We start from the raw sequence: 18,612 nt of genomic DNA, 5'->3' as shown, positions 1-18,612 counted from the left end.
TCAGGTACTCGGGGCAATACTACAAATATATCCTTGTTCCTACAGTATCGCAATATATAATCTTGTTGTCCTTGTTATTGTGATATGTATTGATTCTTGCCAATACACATCCCTAGGGTCAATAAAGCTACGGTGGCTGCCATGTCCAAAAAAGACAGAAAAATCCAACTTTTCTATAGGTGTTTTCTATAAGTGTAATAAAGTGAAGTGAAATTGGCATCTGTGTCGTAGAATGAGCCCCAAACCTAAAACCTTTCTAGTGAAAAAAAGGCGCACAACATATTTTATAGTCACTGCAGGTGCCTTTGTTTTTGAATATTTAAAAACCAAAATGAAGCCCATTCTCTCAATGAGTGGATAGTAGAAGCTAAACTGTTGTTTCTGGACGCTAGAGGGCGCTGTCTCCACACATACACACACGTAATCGCTGCAAATTTAAGTCATTTATATTTGTTGTTACATTCAAGTTTTAACAACAAAAGACAGAACAATGTTTCTTCTGGTTTTTATTTTTTGAGTCGATGTTGCAAAAATAAACGTGTCACGAAGCCCCGAGAGTGTTTGAATTCTCTCCACACATTAGTGTGAAATAATAACGCAGCAGAAATTAACAGAAATGCTGAGTCAGCGGCAAAAAATCTGCACCGGAAGCAACTAAATGTGATGAGCTTGACTGAGCAGAAACTCACAAAAGAGGGCGGATTGGAAGCTCGCAGTGGTCAGTAGTCGACAGAGTGATGATGTTCCTGAAGAAAATACGGTAGTATATATATATATATATATATATATATACATATACATACACGGTTGTTTCTGTGGCTTTATATGTTAACCTCAGATCCATGTTTTCGTTCCCTCGTTCACCTTCAAACTCTCGCCTGACCTCTGAGGATGAGGGTCCAGCGATTCATCCCTCCGTCACCGAAGCCCTCCACAGGTCCGCGTGACTAATCCGTGGAGTCTCAGGGATGTTATGGGGTCACATCAGCGCTCCCATCATCCGTGAACTCCTCACTGACTAACATCTTCTGTTGGAGGCATTCGAGCGTGCCTGACAGGTGAGGGGCAGAGGTCGGAGGTCGCGGGACATTTCAGGACATCACTGGGTTTTTAAAAAGCTGAATAAAATGATAAACAATTGTTTTTTCTTGGCTTTCCTCGATATGAGGAATTGTTCTGTAAAAAAACAAAACAAAATCAAGTATATTTTACTGATGGACATTTCTGTAAATATATCTTGATTCTAGTCTCTTTAAATGAAAGTATATTTTGTTGTTAAAAGTGCTACTATGTCATATTTAGATACATAAATGGATGGGTACTTTTCTTTCTATTATTCATACTACTATTCATTCCTTGGGAAGGTTCCTTTGGTAAATTAGAATTTAATTAAATTAAGAACATACTGATCAATGGAAGAGGTATAAATAAGAATACTAAGTCCAAATACTAAACAGGAAATTTATGATTCATGGTCAGCCTCTGTCACCACTTCAATGTTAACAATCTAACAAAGGTTTCCTGCTTTAAATATGGAATTTGTACTGTTTTCTTATTGCCTCAGGTTTCCTCCCACAGTGGTCTGTTTAGATTCCTACTGCCTACCCCAGGTAGCTGGGACAGTCTTCAGAGCTCATGACTCGGAGCAGGAATAAAAATAAGGTGCATAAAATGATTTCTTTATATACTGTAACTATATAAAACTAAAAGGTTTCCATTAAATAATGCAATACATATTTGTTTATTTGTGCATATGATAATTAAAAGGCATTCATTAATAAACTAAAGAATAGAACATGACTATATTGTAAAGAAAAATATAATAATCAAATTTAAAAAAGTCTGTGAAACCAGAAGAAACGAGTGAAACATAAAGAAGAAGAAGAAAAGTTTGACTTCTGTTGCTCATTGAGATTTGCGTCAGTGTTCAGTTCCGCGGGCGAACACTTGACAAGCCGTCGTCTACAGTGGAACCCTTTTTAGTGGAAACCTCAGATCCTCAGGGATCCTCTCTTATCATTTTGAACCCCCGTTGCTTAGCAACAAGTCTATACCAGCCACAGTCGTCCCTGATTCAAATTCTGATCAAGGTTCTTGTTTAAATTTAAAATAAATCACTGGGAAATAAAAATATTACCTGTTCAGTCTGTGAAATGTCTCGTCTTCAACACATTTTTGTATATAGATCACTTTTTTTTTAAGACACATACAATCTATAATTTACAATTTATTCTTGATTTGTTTAAAGAAATATAAAGGTAATAAGATACATTTCTTAAAATAATTTAATTTGATATCATAACTATTAAAGTACATCAATCACTTAATTGATAAACAGTGTTTAAGGTAATTTTAGTAGATTAAAGGAAGTATTTTATTTAAGTTTCTATTATGTTTGTATTTAAAAATAGCTTTATCTATAATATAAAATGAATACATAAGCAGAGGTATCATTTAGTTTAAGAGTACAAGGAGCAGGAAAATATCTTCAGCACCTGAAGAAGAGAACACGAAACACTCCTGAATAACTTTTTAATTGATAACCATTGTTTGAGTAAAACAAAGCTACTCTGATCGTCCGTACATTAAATGAGAATAAAGTGCATTCATCATAAACTTGAAAGTCGGCCAACGACGCGTGCAACGGTGCCAACTTGCTGGAGAAGCATCTGTGTGTTCTGGCCAGTAGCGAAAAAAAGCCTTTATCATGTAATGCTCATCTTATGCAACGGTCAGATTCCCGTGGCCCTTCCTCCGGGGACTGCTCATGTGTGCCACTACTTCATGAATCATTCCGCTTATGTTGCTGCGTTTGCCCCTATATGTTGTTTCATGGCTCGTTATTTTTGTCCTGGAAAATTCCACATCCCATCAAACAACGGCATGAATTAAACCCTTACTCTAGCGTCTTATTAAGTTTTTTAAATATATACATATACGTATTTTTATGCACATATTGTTGTAAAAATGTGTGTGAAGAAGGAGAAGCATATTTGAATGGATGACGTTTTTTTAAAGGTAAATGAATGATTACAATTTAAGTCCAACTCTCCTGACTCACTCACATGTTTCAAATGTTGAAGTCTTTCTCTCCAAGATGCAGTAAGTCTCTCATCATCATGATGTTTTGAACTTATTACTTTATAAAGTTCTCACCCGTTTGAATTATGGGCAAACAAGAGGTTACACGAGTGGAGTCCATTTTGACTTAATAATGGCTTCACTCCTCCTTCAGCCGGCTGTAATCACGCCCTGCTTTGTTTGTACAACGAGTCCCTTGGAGTTGGAGACTTTGAGGATTGATAACTAGCGGTGACAAACCTTGATGCTTGACCAATCACTGCGGAGTGTATGTTGTAATGGTAAACAAGATTTTATCTCCAGAAAAACTAAGAATTTTCGATAGAGGTGTTTATTGCCAAGAATCTGGTGATACGATACTTACCATTATACAGGGGCACCGAAACTATATATTTCAATACTGCAGGAACAAGGATATATTTGTAGTATTGTCTGAGAACTTGACTCTGGTGTTGCAGAATTTACAGACCAGATTACTCCTGATTAAGTCATAAATATTTTCATTTGTTTTAAAACCAAAATATTTAGAAGCTGCTGGAGTCGGCTGTATCCTCTCATCCTCAGTCAAATCCAGGAACTTGCAGGATTTCAATGTTCATTTAGCAGCTCCGGTGGAAAAAATGACTGCTGCCATCTAGCGGCCGGAGGTTTAATTGGAATACAAAAATGAACAATTCATGATTAAACAAAATTGAATTATTTTATTTTAAACACCAATAATTAAACTATAAACCATAAACAAACTATGGTAATAATCGATGCAGTGCTGTCAAATATCAAGACAGTATCGTGGTAAAAAATATTATGACATATTAACTATATTGATCTTTTTTAACACCCAAATTTTACACAGGGTTGGTCTTAAGATCATTTTCTGATGTAACTGTTTTAATGAAAAGAGAGTTTTGTACAAACAGACAAATACTGATGAATACAATAGAGTCCAACATCTATTTAAGACACACTTAAATCAACACATTAGTTGCCCTCTAAAGATGGCTTGAAGACCAAGAGTGTCTGGGAGAGTGAACCGAAGCTCAACTAACTGGGACAGACTCAGAACAGCTGCTTCATGTACTTCATTATCTACATCTGCTCTTCCACAGCATGATGGTCCAAGGTAACCCTACTGAGGACACGTGAAGGGTGTTTCCCACTCTCAAGGAAAACCAAGGGAAGAAGGAAACCCAGATCGCACGAAGCTCACAAGTCATCTCCGAGGCGTCACGGCCGCTCCGGCAGAATGTATTCGCTGCAGATGACATCACGGCCTCCTACGTGACAAGTGACTGCGGCAGCTGAGGCAATACGCCCAGACGGACCCAATATAACGCAACGCTTTTAGAACTTTGTTTTCCATCCATCGGCAGTTATTTCTAATTATCTGGGAAACACCGGAGGCGGGTTCGACGACGTCTAAAAATAATCGTCGGTGACGCGGTTGAACAAAGGATCCGAGGGCCATAATTGGATTAACCGAAAATGATTCCTGCTGCTCCCGAGGTGTTGCTGTGTAGAGTCGGGATGTTGAGGAATCGTGTTGGATTCACAGTCACAACGTCTGACTTTTAATACTGAACGCTTGTTTTAACGGTGGTGTGATCGCCTCACAGCAAGGTGAGGGTTAGGGTATTTCTTTGTAAGTAAGTAAGTCATTTTTATTTATATAGCGCTTTTCCAGACCAGGGTCACAAAGCGCTTAAACAATCAAAACAATACTCAATAAAATATATACTTTAAAGGTCAAGATAAAACTGATAACACAACAGGAGTTCCAGGAAATCAGCGAAAAGCCTGAACAAATAGAAACGTCTTAAAATGTTTCTTGAAGGAGTCAGTAGATCATCAAACACAGAGGGAGAGGAAGATCGTTCCAAAGCTTAGGAGCAACAGCCTGTAAGGATTTCTCTCCTCTGGTCCTGAACTGTGTGCGAGGAACCATCAGTAGATTCTGATCCACAGACCTCAGAGCCCGAGCTGGGGTGTAATGCTGGATCAGATCACTGATGTAAGGAGGAGTCTGACCATTAATAGATCTGAAAGTAAGAACCAGAATTTTAAAGTTGATCCTGAAAGAAACTGGAAGCCAGTGAAGAGTTTTAAGGATCAGAGAAATGTGAGTTCTTCTACTAGAGCGGGTCAGAATTCTCTCTGCAGTGCAGAGTTCTGAATCAACTGCAGGTGAGACAGCTCCTTTTGGCATCCTGTCCAGGGTGTCCCCCTCCTCTCGCCCAGAAAAGCTGGGATAGGCTCCAGCGTGAGGTGATGGACTTAAGAAGTGACCAAGGTCCATGTTATCAAGTCAATTCATTAGAAACTTTCCTGACATTAGCATGACAATAAGACTCATTTGTGTGAAAGAGACTGATGACTCGGCTGTTTTCCATCCAAGTGTGATACTGTATCTTCCATTATTATCCCCGCACAGGTCCATTTTTTAAAAAGGCTCCTCCAACAGGAGGCGGAATAATGATGGGCCAGCAGAAATGTGAATTTGTCCTTCAGAGACGGAGAGTGATGGAAGTGATTCAATCTGGCTGAAAGCTGCAGCGACTGGAAGATGAAATGACCTTTCAATTTCTGGAGGAAAACTTCCAGCGGCGAAGGCGATATTAGCTGAACGTCGCCGTCGTCGTTCACGGACGGTGATGTTGAACCAGTACATGTTTATTTAGGCTCGAGTATTTCTCCCACAGTGGTACTTTCACCTACTATTACTGCTTTTATTCCTGTCTCTCATTCTTTATTTTCTCTTGTCTATCATTATTGTCAGGTTAGGAAACTGACTTAGATTTATTCGAATAGCAAAAAAAAGTCCAGCATTTGTATTTTAATGTTTTTACCCAATGGCTACATAAAGATCAAAGGCCTCACTTTGTCCAGGTCTCACAACCTAATTTCAACACCATTTAAACACTTTTAATTTACGTAAATGTAGATTATTTTGCTGAAAATGCTTTAAATGTTCTTTGAATTTTTTTTTTTTATTAAAAGCCACATTTTATTTCTTACAGCATCTCGTCCAAGTTATCGTCCCGATCGCAATGTTCTTCGATGGAATTGCAAATTCGTCCAGAAATGTGGATCCAACAACCAGGATTTTCTCAGCCTCTGTATCGAATCAAAGACTTTTCATGTCGTTTCTGTGTAAAATCTGTCACATTTCTCTCATTAATCCACTCCTCATCGTTTGTGTTCACTCTTTTTTTTTTCCTACGTGAAGAATCTTATCTTGTTGTCATCGCTCCAGCAGATCATGAGATCCAACTAACCACTGACTGACGTGTGTGTTGTTTTGTTTCTGAACTTCTCATGAAATATATTTTGTCACCATTTTCTGGATCTTTTAATCCATGCGTTTGTGTCTTCTCGTTTAGACTATTGTAACAGTTTATTTTCGTCTCTAAACAAGAAGGAGCTGTCTCGCCTGCAGCAAAACTCTGCAGCGAGAATTCTGACCCGCTCTAGTAGAAGGACTTACATTTTGCCGATCCTTCAAACTATTCACTGGCTGCCAGTTTCTTTCAGGATCAACTTTAAATTTCTTGGTTCTTACTTTCAGAGCTATTCATGGTCAGCCTCCTCCTTACATCACTGATCTGATCCAGCCTTACACCCCAGCTTGGGCTCTGAGGTCTGTGGATCAGAATCTACTGATGGTTCCTCGCACAGGGTTCAGGACCAGAGGAGAGAAATCCTTCCAGACTGTTGCTCCTAAGCTTTGGAACGATCTTCCTCTCCCTCTGTGTTTGATGGATCTACTGACTCCTTTAAGAAGCATCTTAAGACATTCTTATTTGTGCAGGCTTTGCCTTGATTCTCTGGGACTCCTGTGTTTGTCTTATGTGTCTTAATCTTTTAAAGTATATATTTTAACTGTGAATTGCTTGGGATTGTTAAAGAGCTTTGTGACCCTGGTCTAGAAAGGCGCTTTACAAATGGCTATTACTTACTTACTTAATTAGATTTAATGCCCCGTACACAAAAGGTTCATCAAAAAGCAGGAAATATATAATTGTATAGAGCAGTGGTCAACAACCTTATCCAATTCAGGGCCCACTATTAAGTCTCAAAACCCTTTGCGGCCCACCTCCGACCCCATAAATACGAAGGCATTATAATACGTTCTCTGTCTTTTCCTTGTCACATGTATAATACTCGAAGGAAAAACAATATAATGAAAATAATATTTGAAAATGTTCCTTTTAAATTCAACTGGTTTTAACATTTAAAACATTATTATGTTTATTTTTATTTTTATATAATTATATCCTCCCTACCACCAAAAAATGATACCATTTTGGAAACGATTTTGCGGCTCACTTGCAATACCTTCAGCCCACAAGTTGGGAATCACTGTTATAGAGTCTGTGTTCATCTCATTTTAACTAGTATAGAGTTTCATTAAAACATTTTTTTTAATGTAAACAGCTCCCCCTAATCCCCCCCCAGGCCTTACCCTTGAGGTGACATGGTACTGTGGCCAATGGCCGAGTCCCTTCCAGATGCTCACTGGAGCGACATATATTTCCACTAATGTGATCGTCCTCCCTTCCCTCTGCTCCTCCACCAGACTCTTCAACCTTCACCTGCTCCGGAGAGAGTCGGGGTCCCCCGCTGTTCCGGGGGGGGGGGGGGCAGCTGCCGACAGCCCCTGCTGAACTTGAGCTGATCAGGCAAAGCCCTCTCGCTTCTGTTCCGTATCTTCCTGCTCGTCGACTCGTCCATCTCCCGACCTCCTGCCTGGATTAACATCTGACAGCTCTAATGTCTGCGAGCATGGGACCCCCGCGGCCAGGCTTCTCCACACACTTCAACAGCTGGTATTTCATGAAGGACCATGGATGTACCCCCCCCCCCCCACACCCCCAGCTGTGGCCGACAATAACCACGAGTGATCACATGATGAATGAGCTGATGTCTCTTCGGGCTTTTCTTGCTTGTGTGAATACGATATTAATATCCTCCTCTCCTGACCGTCTATTAGCTCGGACCAGAGTTGTCGTCTGTCAGTAAATTTTGTGGAAAAGTTCCCTCGGTTGAGCTCGGAGCTGGAGGGAGGAAGGAGGATTATCGCTGGAACACCATGTCGTCTGCCAGGAGAGTAAATTTGGACCGAGGGGTGATTCACTTCTTCATTTACAGCCGCGGCATGAGCTGCTGGTTTATTTAATAAACGACTTGGTAATTCACCATTGGAAACTATCTCCGTTGTTTAAGGTCAAAGGTCATTGTTTCGCTGTGACAGCAGAGACCCTCATCTTGGTCACGTCGACCAAATTTTACACGGTTTATGTGTTTTTCTGGGTATTTCACTCTACAATTAAGAATTTTAAAGGCTTTTATTTGTTTTTCTAAAAATTCCATTATTTTATTGAACTTTTCTAATTATCTAATATATTCTTTACCCTTGTGTTATCTCAGGGTTAAGGCGGAGGTCATTCACCTTGACCCAGAGACAACACAAGGGATACTAGAAACACATTTGTTTTTGGGTCACCTTGACCCTGAGACAACACAAAGGATACTAGAAACACATTTGTTTTTGGGTCACTTTGACCCAGAGACAACACAAGGGATACTAGAAACACATTTGTTTTCGGGTCACCTTGACCCGGAGATAACACAAGGGATACTAAAAACACATTTGTTTTAGGGTCACCTTAACTCAGAGACAACAAAAGGGATATTAGAAACACATTTGTTTTCGGGTCACCTTGACCCTGAGATAACACAAGGCATACTAGAAACACATTTGTTTTCGGGTCACCTTGACCCAGAGACAACACAAGGGAGACTAGAAACACGTTTGTTTTCGGGTCACCTTGACCCAGAGACAACAAAAGGGATATTAGAAACACATTTGTTTTCGGGTCACCTTGACCCTGAGATAACACAAGGGATACTGAAAACACGTTTGTTTTAGGGTCACCTTGACCCTGAGATAACACAAGGGATAGTAAAAATACATTTGTTTTCGGGTCACCTTGACCCTGAGATAACACAAGGGATAGTAGAAACAAATTTGTTTTTGGGTAACCTTGACCATAAGATAACACAAGGGAGACTAGAAACAGGTTTGTTATAGGGTCACCTTGACCCTGAGATAACACAAGGGATACTGAAAACACGTTTGTTTTAGGGTCACCTTGACCCTGAGATAACACAAGGGATAGTAAAAATACATTTGTTTTCGGGTCACCTTGACCCTGAGATAACACAAGGGATAGTAGAAACAAATTTGTTTTTGGGTAACCTTGACCATAAGATAACACAAGGGAGACTAGAAACAGGTTTGTTATAGGGTCACCTTGACCCTGAGATAACACAAGGGATACTGAAAACACGTTTGTTTTAGGGTCACCTTGACCCTGAGATAACACAAGGGATAGTAAAAATACATTTGTTTTCGGGTCACCTTGACCCTGAGATAACACAAGGGAGACTAGAAACAGGTTTGTTTTCGGGTCACCTTGACCCTGAGATAACACAAGGGATACTAGAAATACATTTGTTTCCGGGTCACCTTGACCCAGAGACAACAAAAGGGATACTAGAAACACATTTGCTTTCGGGGACACCTTGACCCCGAGATAACACAAAGGTTAACAATCAAATCATTAAAACATGTAACCAAATATTCATTGCTCTTGTGGTTCAATAGAAGAAGCAATGATTACGTTCATATTTGTACTTATTACATATGTTGTATTCAATTATTTATTAAATATTAATAATAATAAATAATAAGTCACCCTTGAATATCATCTTATTTCAAAATAAAAACGGGATCAGAAACTTTTATAGCCAGTGTTGTAAACGTAAAACAACAATTTGATTGTTAAAAAAATCTAAATGAAATAGAAAGAGTTTCATAAAAATCATGTAATATATAAAATATATGTAATATATTTGTGCCTAAACTTGATTTGATGGCATTATTATACAGTTTAATATTAAAAGATAATATTAAGAATATATCACAGCCTTTTAAAAACATTTTTGAAATATTAACATGTATGTATTTACCCTTTTACCTACTTTTTTAATTGTTATAAACATCTTTCAATTACATCACCTCAGTCTTTTTAATGAATAATTAATGATTCTCTCAATAAATGAAGATTCACTCTGATGTATTTATACATCTTCGCTGTTCCCGGTGTAGCTTTTTGAAGCATCTTAAGGAAGTTTTAAATTTTATGTTAGTATTTTACGGCCTGCTCTGGACATGAAGGTCTCAGTTTCAGCAGCTATTTCTGTATAAGCACAAATATTTTCCCAGACGATAAATTAACCAACACACCTTCTTTAGGCATGTCTGCTCGTCCAGTGGTCTTCACCGAGATCGGTGACCACGCTGGGCTTCATCGTGACCAGAGTCCAGACCCACGTTTGAGTCCATCAGCTGACAATCACTCGCATTAATAAATTCTAATTGAACCCAGAGATTATCGGGCGTCTGTGCCACAGGTGTTCAAACACACCTGCCTGATCCAGTTCCCAAGGCTGGTCATTCAGAGCCTGAACCAGCTGTTGACCCCCCCCCCCCCCCACCCTTCATTCCAGAAGTCCAGGAAGAGTAGGTCCATAAACTATCTCCAGTCATGCCTCACGTCATCACCCGCACACACCTGTCATGTGTCCACAGACTTTCACACGCAGGAGGATCCGTGTCACCAGTGTTTTCTGTGGAAGAGAAAACTTCTTTGAGAGAAAATATTTTTAATTTGTGTGGATCATATTTAGCTTGCAATTAACAAACTGGACGCTAGGGTGAGCCATGCTTGAAAATGTAGGTCATTAAAGCAAATATCCAAGTAACCTCTGCACAAACATGCACTGTTTTAAAGGTACTGACCACTGCAGACACTGATTTAAGGATCAGCAGTGCACCACATAAATAACGCATTCTTGAAGTGACATGCATGATAGAAACCACCATAAAAAATGTACTTTAAGAGATTTTGTTTTTTATGGTTATCATAAAAACATTTAACTATTTAAAATAAACAATTTTAAAATGTTCTCTTTACTTGTGCACATTAAAAATCCCTAATATTTAATTAATTTTTTCATAAATTTATTTATATTTGTACCTAATTTTTTACTTCATTTATTTATATTATTTTTAATCAATTCCCTGTCCCATATTGTATTCTTGAATATTTAAATTGACATATCATAATTCAATTCTACTGAGTATACAGTCAAAAATAACTGATCTGATTAACTAACTTAACTTAACTGATAACTATCTAACAAACCCTGTTAACTGATGTTGACAAGACCAGATTTAAATCAACATTTTGAACTGAATTCTATCTGTGACAGAAATCCTTGAAAGTCGTGTATAAAGGTTTATTATTATTATATTTGAAGACTTCTCAAAACTGTTTGACTGTATAATAGATGTTAATTTTTGCATCAATATGAAATGAAAGAAAACACCATCCACTCTCTTTGAATGTGAAATGATCACTTGATGATGGTTTTCTTCATTTAATAAAGGTGTGTACGTCAAAGTTAGTATTGACAAAATGTACTATATTGATATTGGTATTGTCACAACCCTAGTTTGAGCAAATTATAAACTGATGTCTATGAAGGTCGATAAATGACATCAGTATGAATTAATAAATACACAACTAATTGTATAAATAAATACATGTATATACAGAAAAGCGAAAAAAATAAAATCAGAAGGACTGATTTATTTGTTCATTTTGACATTTTGATATTTATATGTATTTATACATTTAGTTAGGTATTTAAACGTTTATATATGTATTTATACATTTGTTTATGTATTTATACATTTAGTTTTGTACTTACACATTTGTTTATTTATACATTTAGTTATGTATTTATACATTTATTTATGTATTTATACATTTAGTTATGTATTTATACATTTAGTTATGTATTTATACATTTATTTATGTATTTATACTTTTTTATGTATTTATAAATTTTGTTTTGTATTTACACATTTGTTTATTTATACATTTAGTAATGTATTTATACATTTATTTATGTATTTCTACTTTTTTAATGTATTTGTACATTTAGTTATGTATTTATACATTCATTTATGTATTTCTCTTTTTTTATGTATTTATACATTTAGTTATGTATTTTTACATTTATTTATGTATTTATACTTTTTTTTATGTATTTATACATTTAGTTATGTATTTATACATTGAGTTATGTATTTATACATTTATTTATGTATTTATACTTTTTTATGTATTTAAAAATTTAGTTTTGTATTTACACATTTGTTTATTTATACATTTAGTTATGTATTTATACATTTATTTATGTATTTATACTTTTTTATGTATTTGTACATTTAGTTATGTATTTATACATTTTTTAAATGTATTTATACACTTAGTTTTGTATTTACACATTTGTTTATTTATACATGTAGTTATGTACTGTATGTTTACATTTATTTATGTATTTATACTTTTTTATGTATTTATACATTTAGTTATGTATTTATACATTTATTTATGTATTTATACATTTGTTTATGTATTTATACATTTGTTTATGTATTTCTATTTTTTTTATATATGTACACATTTAGTTATGTATTTACACATTTGTTTATTTCTACATTTAGTTATGTATTTACACATTTTTTTATTTTCTACATTTAGTTATGTATTTACACATTTTTTTATTTTCTACATTTAGTTTTGTATTTGCACATTTGTTTATTTATACATTTAGTTATGTATTTATACATTTAGTTATGTATTTCTACTTTTTTTAATGTACTTATACATTTAGTTTTGTATTTACACATTTGTTTATTGATACATTTAGTTATGTATGTATACTTTTTTATGTATTTATACATGTTTATACATTTGTTTATGTATTGAAACCTCTGTTTTTTTTGTACATTTAGTTTTGTATTAGAACCTTTGTTTATTTGTACATTTAGTTATGTATTTATACATTTATTTATGTATGTATACCTTTAGAACATTTTTATTTATACATTTGTTTATGTATTTATACATTTTTTTTAATATATTTATACATTTGTTTATGTATTTATACATTTATTTCCAACAATGTCATTTCTCGTCCTTCACAGACGTCACTCAAGATCGCCTTTCATAAAAAAAAACACCCTCGTCACGTGACCCCTGAACTCCAGCTGAAACGTTGCGCCTAATCATCGCGTCTCGTGCGCAAACACACAGTCGCTGCGCCATTGCGTCTGAACCCGCACACACACACACACGCACGCACACACACGCACACACACGCACGCTAACATGGCGCATCTTTATTATTAGCTCCTCGCTCCTCCCTTCCCTCCACCTGTAAATCTCGCGCTCCTCCTCGCGTGCACGCGGCTCTGACAGCGGCTCTCAGCTGCTCTGCTGCGCGGACGCACCGGAGTCTCATCCACGCATTTGGAGAAACATGCCCGTGTCTCCTCACCCTGTTGCGGACTCGATCGTGGACTTGGACCTCGGATCCTCTCGCGTTCTTCGACCCTAAGAAAAACCTTCCACTTTTCTTTCCATTTTTTGAGTTGCTATTGGACAGTATGGCGGGGGTCGAGGCTGGATCCACGTTCCGGGCGAGACGCGACTCATTCGTCATTGTTGCGGATTTTTAAATGTCTCGCCTTTGGAGACGCTATTTCTGTCAGTGCGCGCGCGACGTTACAGAGGCTCGTGAAAGACTTCAACCGTCTCGAATCTAAAACCAAAAACAAACAATCTGAAGGTTTTTATTCAAAGCAATATGGCTGGTGAGTGGGGCTGGGGACGCTGGCGCCGGATCTCCACGGACCCCCAATGCTAGCCGAGGCGGATGGCACCGTCCCCCATGGAAGCGACACTTCTATGAGGACAAGCGATATCCACAATAACGTGAACCCGGAGTCGTCGATCCTGATCTCCAAGATGCAGAACCTCGTCATTCCCTTCTCGTCGGAGGTGCCCTGCGACAATAATGGACAGCGCATGTGGTGGGCTTTCCTCGCCTCCTCCATGGTGACGTTTTTCGGGGGTCTCTTCATCATCCTGCTGTGGAGGACGCTCAAGTATCTGTGGACTGTGTGCTGCCACTGCAACATTAAGAAGAAGGTAGGTTATGAGCTCTGGTTCCTCCTCGTGGAAGGTGGCCTTCAAGGTGTCACCCAGCATCTCCATCAGTCACTCCAGCCTGAGGAACATCTTCTGAGATGACGCTCCATCCATGGGTTGTTTAAACTTGTCGTGTTGCCACGAGTAAATGGTATTTTCATTAGAATTGTTCAACCTGGATCTGGTGTTTTTATTTCGTTTTTTAATAGTATTATTTTGGGATGAAGTATACAAGGCATGTACTTGTAGGTTCTGGGTATCCAACTTTGGTTCTTTTGACCGAAATGCTTCGGTAGTATCGAGTATCGAACCGTGCGTCGTGTTTCAGTGTCAAGTTTTTTTTTCACAACTTGATATTGTGTGGATTTTTCTGTAGAAAAACTTGATGAATGAACGTGAGATTAGTTTATTTGTCTTTGAGAACTGTTCTTTTGAACTGGAAACTATTTATTTCTTTTCTCTTTAACAAATAATGCTTAATTGGGAAATTTACCAAAGATGAAAAAGATCTGAAAAAGCTGAATGTCATTTTATTTCTTGTTAGAATTTTTGGTAAAGGATATTGAAAGAAAGTACTAGTATCGAAGTGAAGTCATCAGTATCAGCAACCGTATCAAAAAGTGTTGTCCTATGACAAGGACATTTTAAATGATCATGAAAATAAGTTATTGTTGCCAAAAAATACTACTATATTTCAAGTTTTAAGTACCAATAAATGGCAAGTTTCACTGGATAAATTGGCAAAAATATCCAACAAAAGGCACATTCATAACCCAAACTTTCTGGTATGAAAGAAACTCCCAAATAATTTATTTTATTCCTCTTTTATCAATACCATTGTGTCTTTGTTGACAGCTTTTGATCAATAAAACAATATATAAACTTTTTTTTTCGGTGGGTGGTCACCATAAAGTGTTCAACTATATGTATTTTGGCTGTTGAAAATAGCACCTAGATTTTCAGCAAGATGAATCTCTTATTGAACTTTAATAAAGGATTTTTTTTTTTCAAGTGAACTGGCTCCTAACGGCTAAAAATTGTGTTTGATTGAAATGCAACTAAAACAAATATTTGACAAGATAACTTATAGAATAAACGAATAGAATAAATTATTTTTGAGTATTACTGGCTCTCAACAGCTCCAAAATGTTTTGGATTAAAATGCAACTGAAACAGACTTCACAAATATTGGATAAAAAAGTAGATTAAAAAATAAATTATAAATATAATTAACATTTCTTGGAATAAATCGGCAGAAAATTTCATAATTATCCAACTTTTATTTTTCTAATTGTGGTCTTTATTTATACGTTAAAGCTATAGCCATTTTTTTTATATAGTTAACAGTTTCCACATAAAAAGAAAATCTAGAAATAGCAAAATCTCATTCTGGTTAAGAAAAAATTGCAACATTGTTAATTTATTAGTGTTTTAAAAAAAACAAAAAACAATTCAAACTTTGCTCAAATATGTAATATACATATATAAATCAATAATATGTAACTTGGTGTATTTGACAACCAATCTTGAGATTATTTTGAGGAAAAAGTCGATTCTATATTTCAAATTCCCCAGAGAAATGCACGGTTTTCTTGGTGAAAATCTGTCGGCACATTCTGCCAGTTGAAGTATTGATATTTTAATATATTCTACTATTGTATCAGACACTGGCAGCAGTTCCAGGTGGTCATGTTTCTTCTTGGAAAAATAGACGGCGTCCTCTGATGTGCGCGGCTGTAAACGGATATTAAGCGTCCGCGGGTGGTTGTTTTATTATGATAGCCCCCCCCTGAGTGTCACTTTTGAATGGAGTGGGTGGTGTTGCGTGACACAGAAGGATGAGCACATACTCCCCTCATGTCGTCTCCTAACTGGTCACACTGAAGGTTAAAACGCAAAAAAGTCCTTCATCAGAATCAAATTCCTGCGACGTCTAATGAAGTCTAGCGAGAGCATGTGGTGACGTCAATGCTCATCCTGTCAGAGCGCTCACCTGGAAAGCTCATTATTCTTCTGTCATGCAGCCTTTTCTCCACGCTAATGAAGATTTAAGCCGAGCCATAATCTGGCCTCTTTTGAGTGCCTTTAATAAGAAATTATTAACAGTCAAACTGTCACTGGTGACGCGAGAGGACACGTTCGGGGACTGATGTTTCAAATACATTCATGGAAGATACTATTTAATGTGTTTTTTCTTGATTTATGACTTTTTTAGGGATACCACAAACACATTTGTTTTCGGGTCTAAGGGTCACCTTGACCCTCCGATTACAAAAAAAATAAAAAAACCCTTTTGCTCCACTGAGGTAGCTAGTACTATGTAGAGTTTAGGTATCAATCAAAACATTCTAATACAAGTACTGATACTAATACCTCTACTTCGATGCCGGTTCCTGGCAAATCCTTTTTTGACAGTACAAATCTTGAGTTAAGATTTTCAGCTTTATCATAATAAATAATTTATTGGCGTTGAAAACATTTTTTATCGTGAAATACTGCAAAAAGTTCTGCAACAAGAAAAAATGTATTTTCTTAATCATTTTTAATTGCCATATCATAGGAAAACTGGTATTTATCAAACATTTCTATACTGGTACTGATACCGATACATTTACTTTGATACTAGTTCCTGAATAATGCTTTTTTCCATACAAATTTTATGAATTTGAAGGAAAACAATATGACAACAAAATGACATAAAACATGTTAAATGGCATAGGAAAAAACACTTAGGGCTGGGTATTTATCGATCATTTTGATACTGGTACCTTTACTTCCTTTTTTCAATACTACAAGAAAAAAATTACATAAATTGTAGTACAAATCTTGAATTACATTTTTCAGCTCTAATAATAATGATACATAATTTATTGGTGTTAAACATTGTGAAATGCTGTTACAATTATTTTTTCAACAAGAAAACAGTTATTTTCCTGAAAATTTAAAATTGCGATGTCATAGGAAAACCACTTGGGGCTTGGTATTGTTCAAATATCGATACTAATACCGATACCTTCACTTCGATTTCACCAAGATGAATTCGAACAAAAACAACACGACAAGAAAATTACACAAAAACTATGAAAAATCTACAGATTAAGTTTTAATGACGCGTGGGTTAACCTGGCGCCGAAAGACGAGGCAAGTTTCGGTACTGGGTACTCCTGAAGTATTTTTGACGGTGACGGGAAACAACCGAAAGAGCCCTAGAACAAGATTTCCAAAATGTTTTGATACTTATTTGTTAGTCTAGACTTTGATTATTCCTATTTTTTTTTGTCATTACCAATTGTTTGAAACGGTGTGCTGGAAAGCTATTGACGCCATCTTGGATTCTGTTGTCGTCACTAGAGCTAAAAATGGACTTTTGCTTCTTTGAATTGAAGTATAATCATATTCAGCACAGCTTTGACATTAGGAACAAATCCTGGTTGAGCAGCAGCTGCAGTCCTGCTCTGACTCTCATGTTTGCTGGTTTTGTCATCAAGACTAATAACTCGATCCACTTTTCTGTCGTCTTCCGGATTCCGTTTGTGACAGAAAGTCAAACGTTTCTTCGAGCAAACCACATTATAATTAATAAGTCGTCCGTCACGTCGAGGCTCCTCTAGGAGTGATCTTGGCCGAGTCAGTGCTGCGACTGCAGTTGGGTGACTTTGGTGGGCTCGACACTTGGCCGTGGAGGGAAGCAGCTTGTTAGGAACATTAGGAGGAGGAAACTGGATCCGAGTGTGGCCGAGTTCACTGACAAGTCTAAGGAACGGGAAGCACAGGTGGATGAGAGTCAGGTTTGATAAAAGCGGGCGATGGATGAGTGAACATGAGGGTGTCCTAGTTTAGCACCCAGTTAGGAAGTAAGTCATGGTCGCCTGGCTTGTCTCTGGCTTTCAACTGAAACTAATGGTTGAAGAGACACTTTTATTGTGATTCAACTCGACCTCAAATGCAGATGAATTGATGAATTCTGGTGATGTGTGAACGGTTGTTTTCCCAAGTGTCTTGAAATGAACTGGAGACATGAATAGAGTGGCCTCTGCCTATATCCCCGTGTAGCTGGGACATAACATTATCCCCTTTCACACAGAATGTTTTTCTTGACATGTGAAAGATTCTCATTAATCACTTTTGTGACTGTATGGTACCAACATTTTCATTACGCTGTTTTTTTAATAGTAGTATTTAAGAATGTTCTAGATTTGAAAGTATACAAAACGGTTTGGTTTCCTGGCATGTACTTGTAGATCTGGGTATCGCACTTCAGTTCTGGCTCCTACTTTAATACTTCGTTAGCATTAAGTTTCGAAACATGTTTCGTCTTTCGGTGCGAACTTTCGTTACCCGAGCCTGATCAAAACTTGGTAATGTGTGGAAGAAGAAAAAACTGCTAACTGAAAAGGCAGCGAAC

At 37.0% G+C, this 18,612-nt stretch overlaps 1 protein-coding gene across 18 annotated transcripts in view; it reads left to right on the top strand.

Moving 5' to 3' along the window:
• Nucleotides 1–13,826: 13,826 nt before the first annotated feature.
• Nucleotides 13,827–18,612, top strand: part of kcnma1a (potassium large conductance calcium-activated channel, subfamily M, alpha member 1a) — a 174,516-nt gene continuing 169,730 nt past the window's right edge. For all 18 annotated transcript variants that reach the window (XM_087803093.1, XM_087803088.1, XM_087803091.1 and 15 more), the window contains exon 1: nt 13,827–14,207. In XM_087803093.1, the coding sequence (XP_087659219.1) occupies nt 13,917–14,207 (291 nt within the window). In that variant the 5' untranslated portion in view covers nt 13,827–13,916. The remainder of the gene's footprint in view (nt 14,208–18,612) is intronic.

The sequence above is a fragment of the Callionymus lyra genome, chromosome 11, assembly GCF_982586985.1.
Source record: "Callionymus lyra chromosome 11, fCalLyr1.hap1.1, whole genome shotgun sequence".
Classification (NCBI taxonomy): Eukaryota; Metazoa; Chordata; class Actinopteri; order Syngnathiformes; family Callionymidae; genus Callionymus; species Callionymus lyra.
This window is presented reverse-complemented; position numbering and strand designations above follow the sequence as displayed.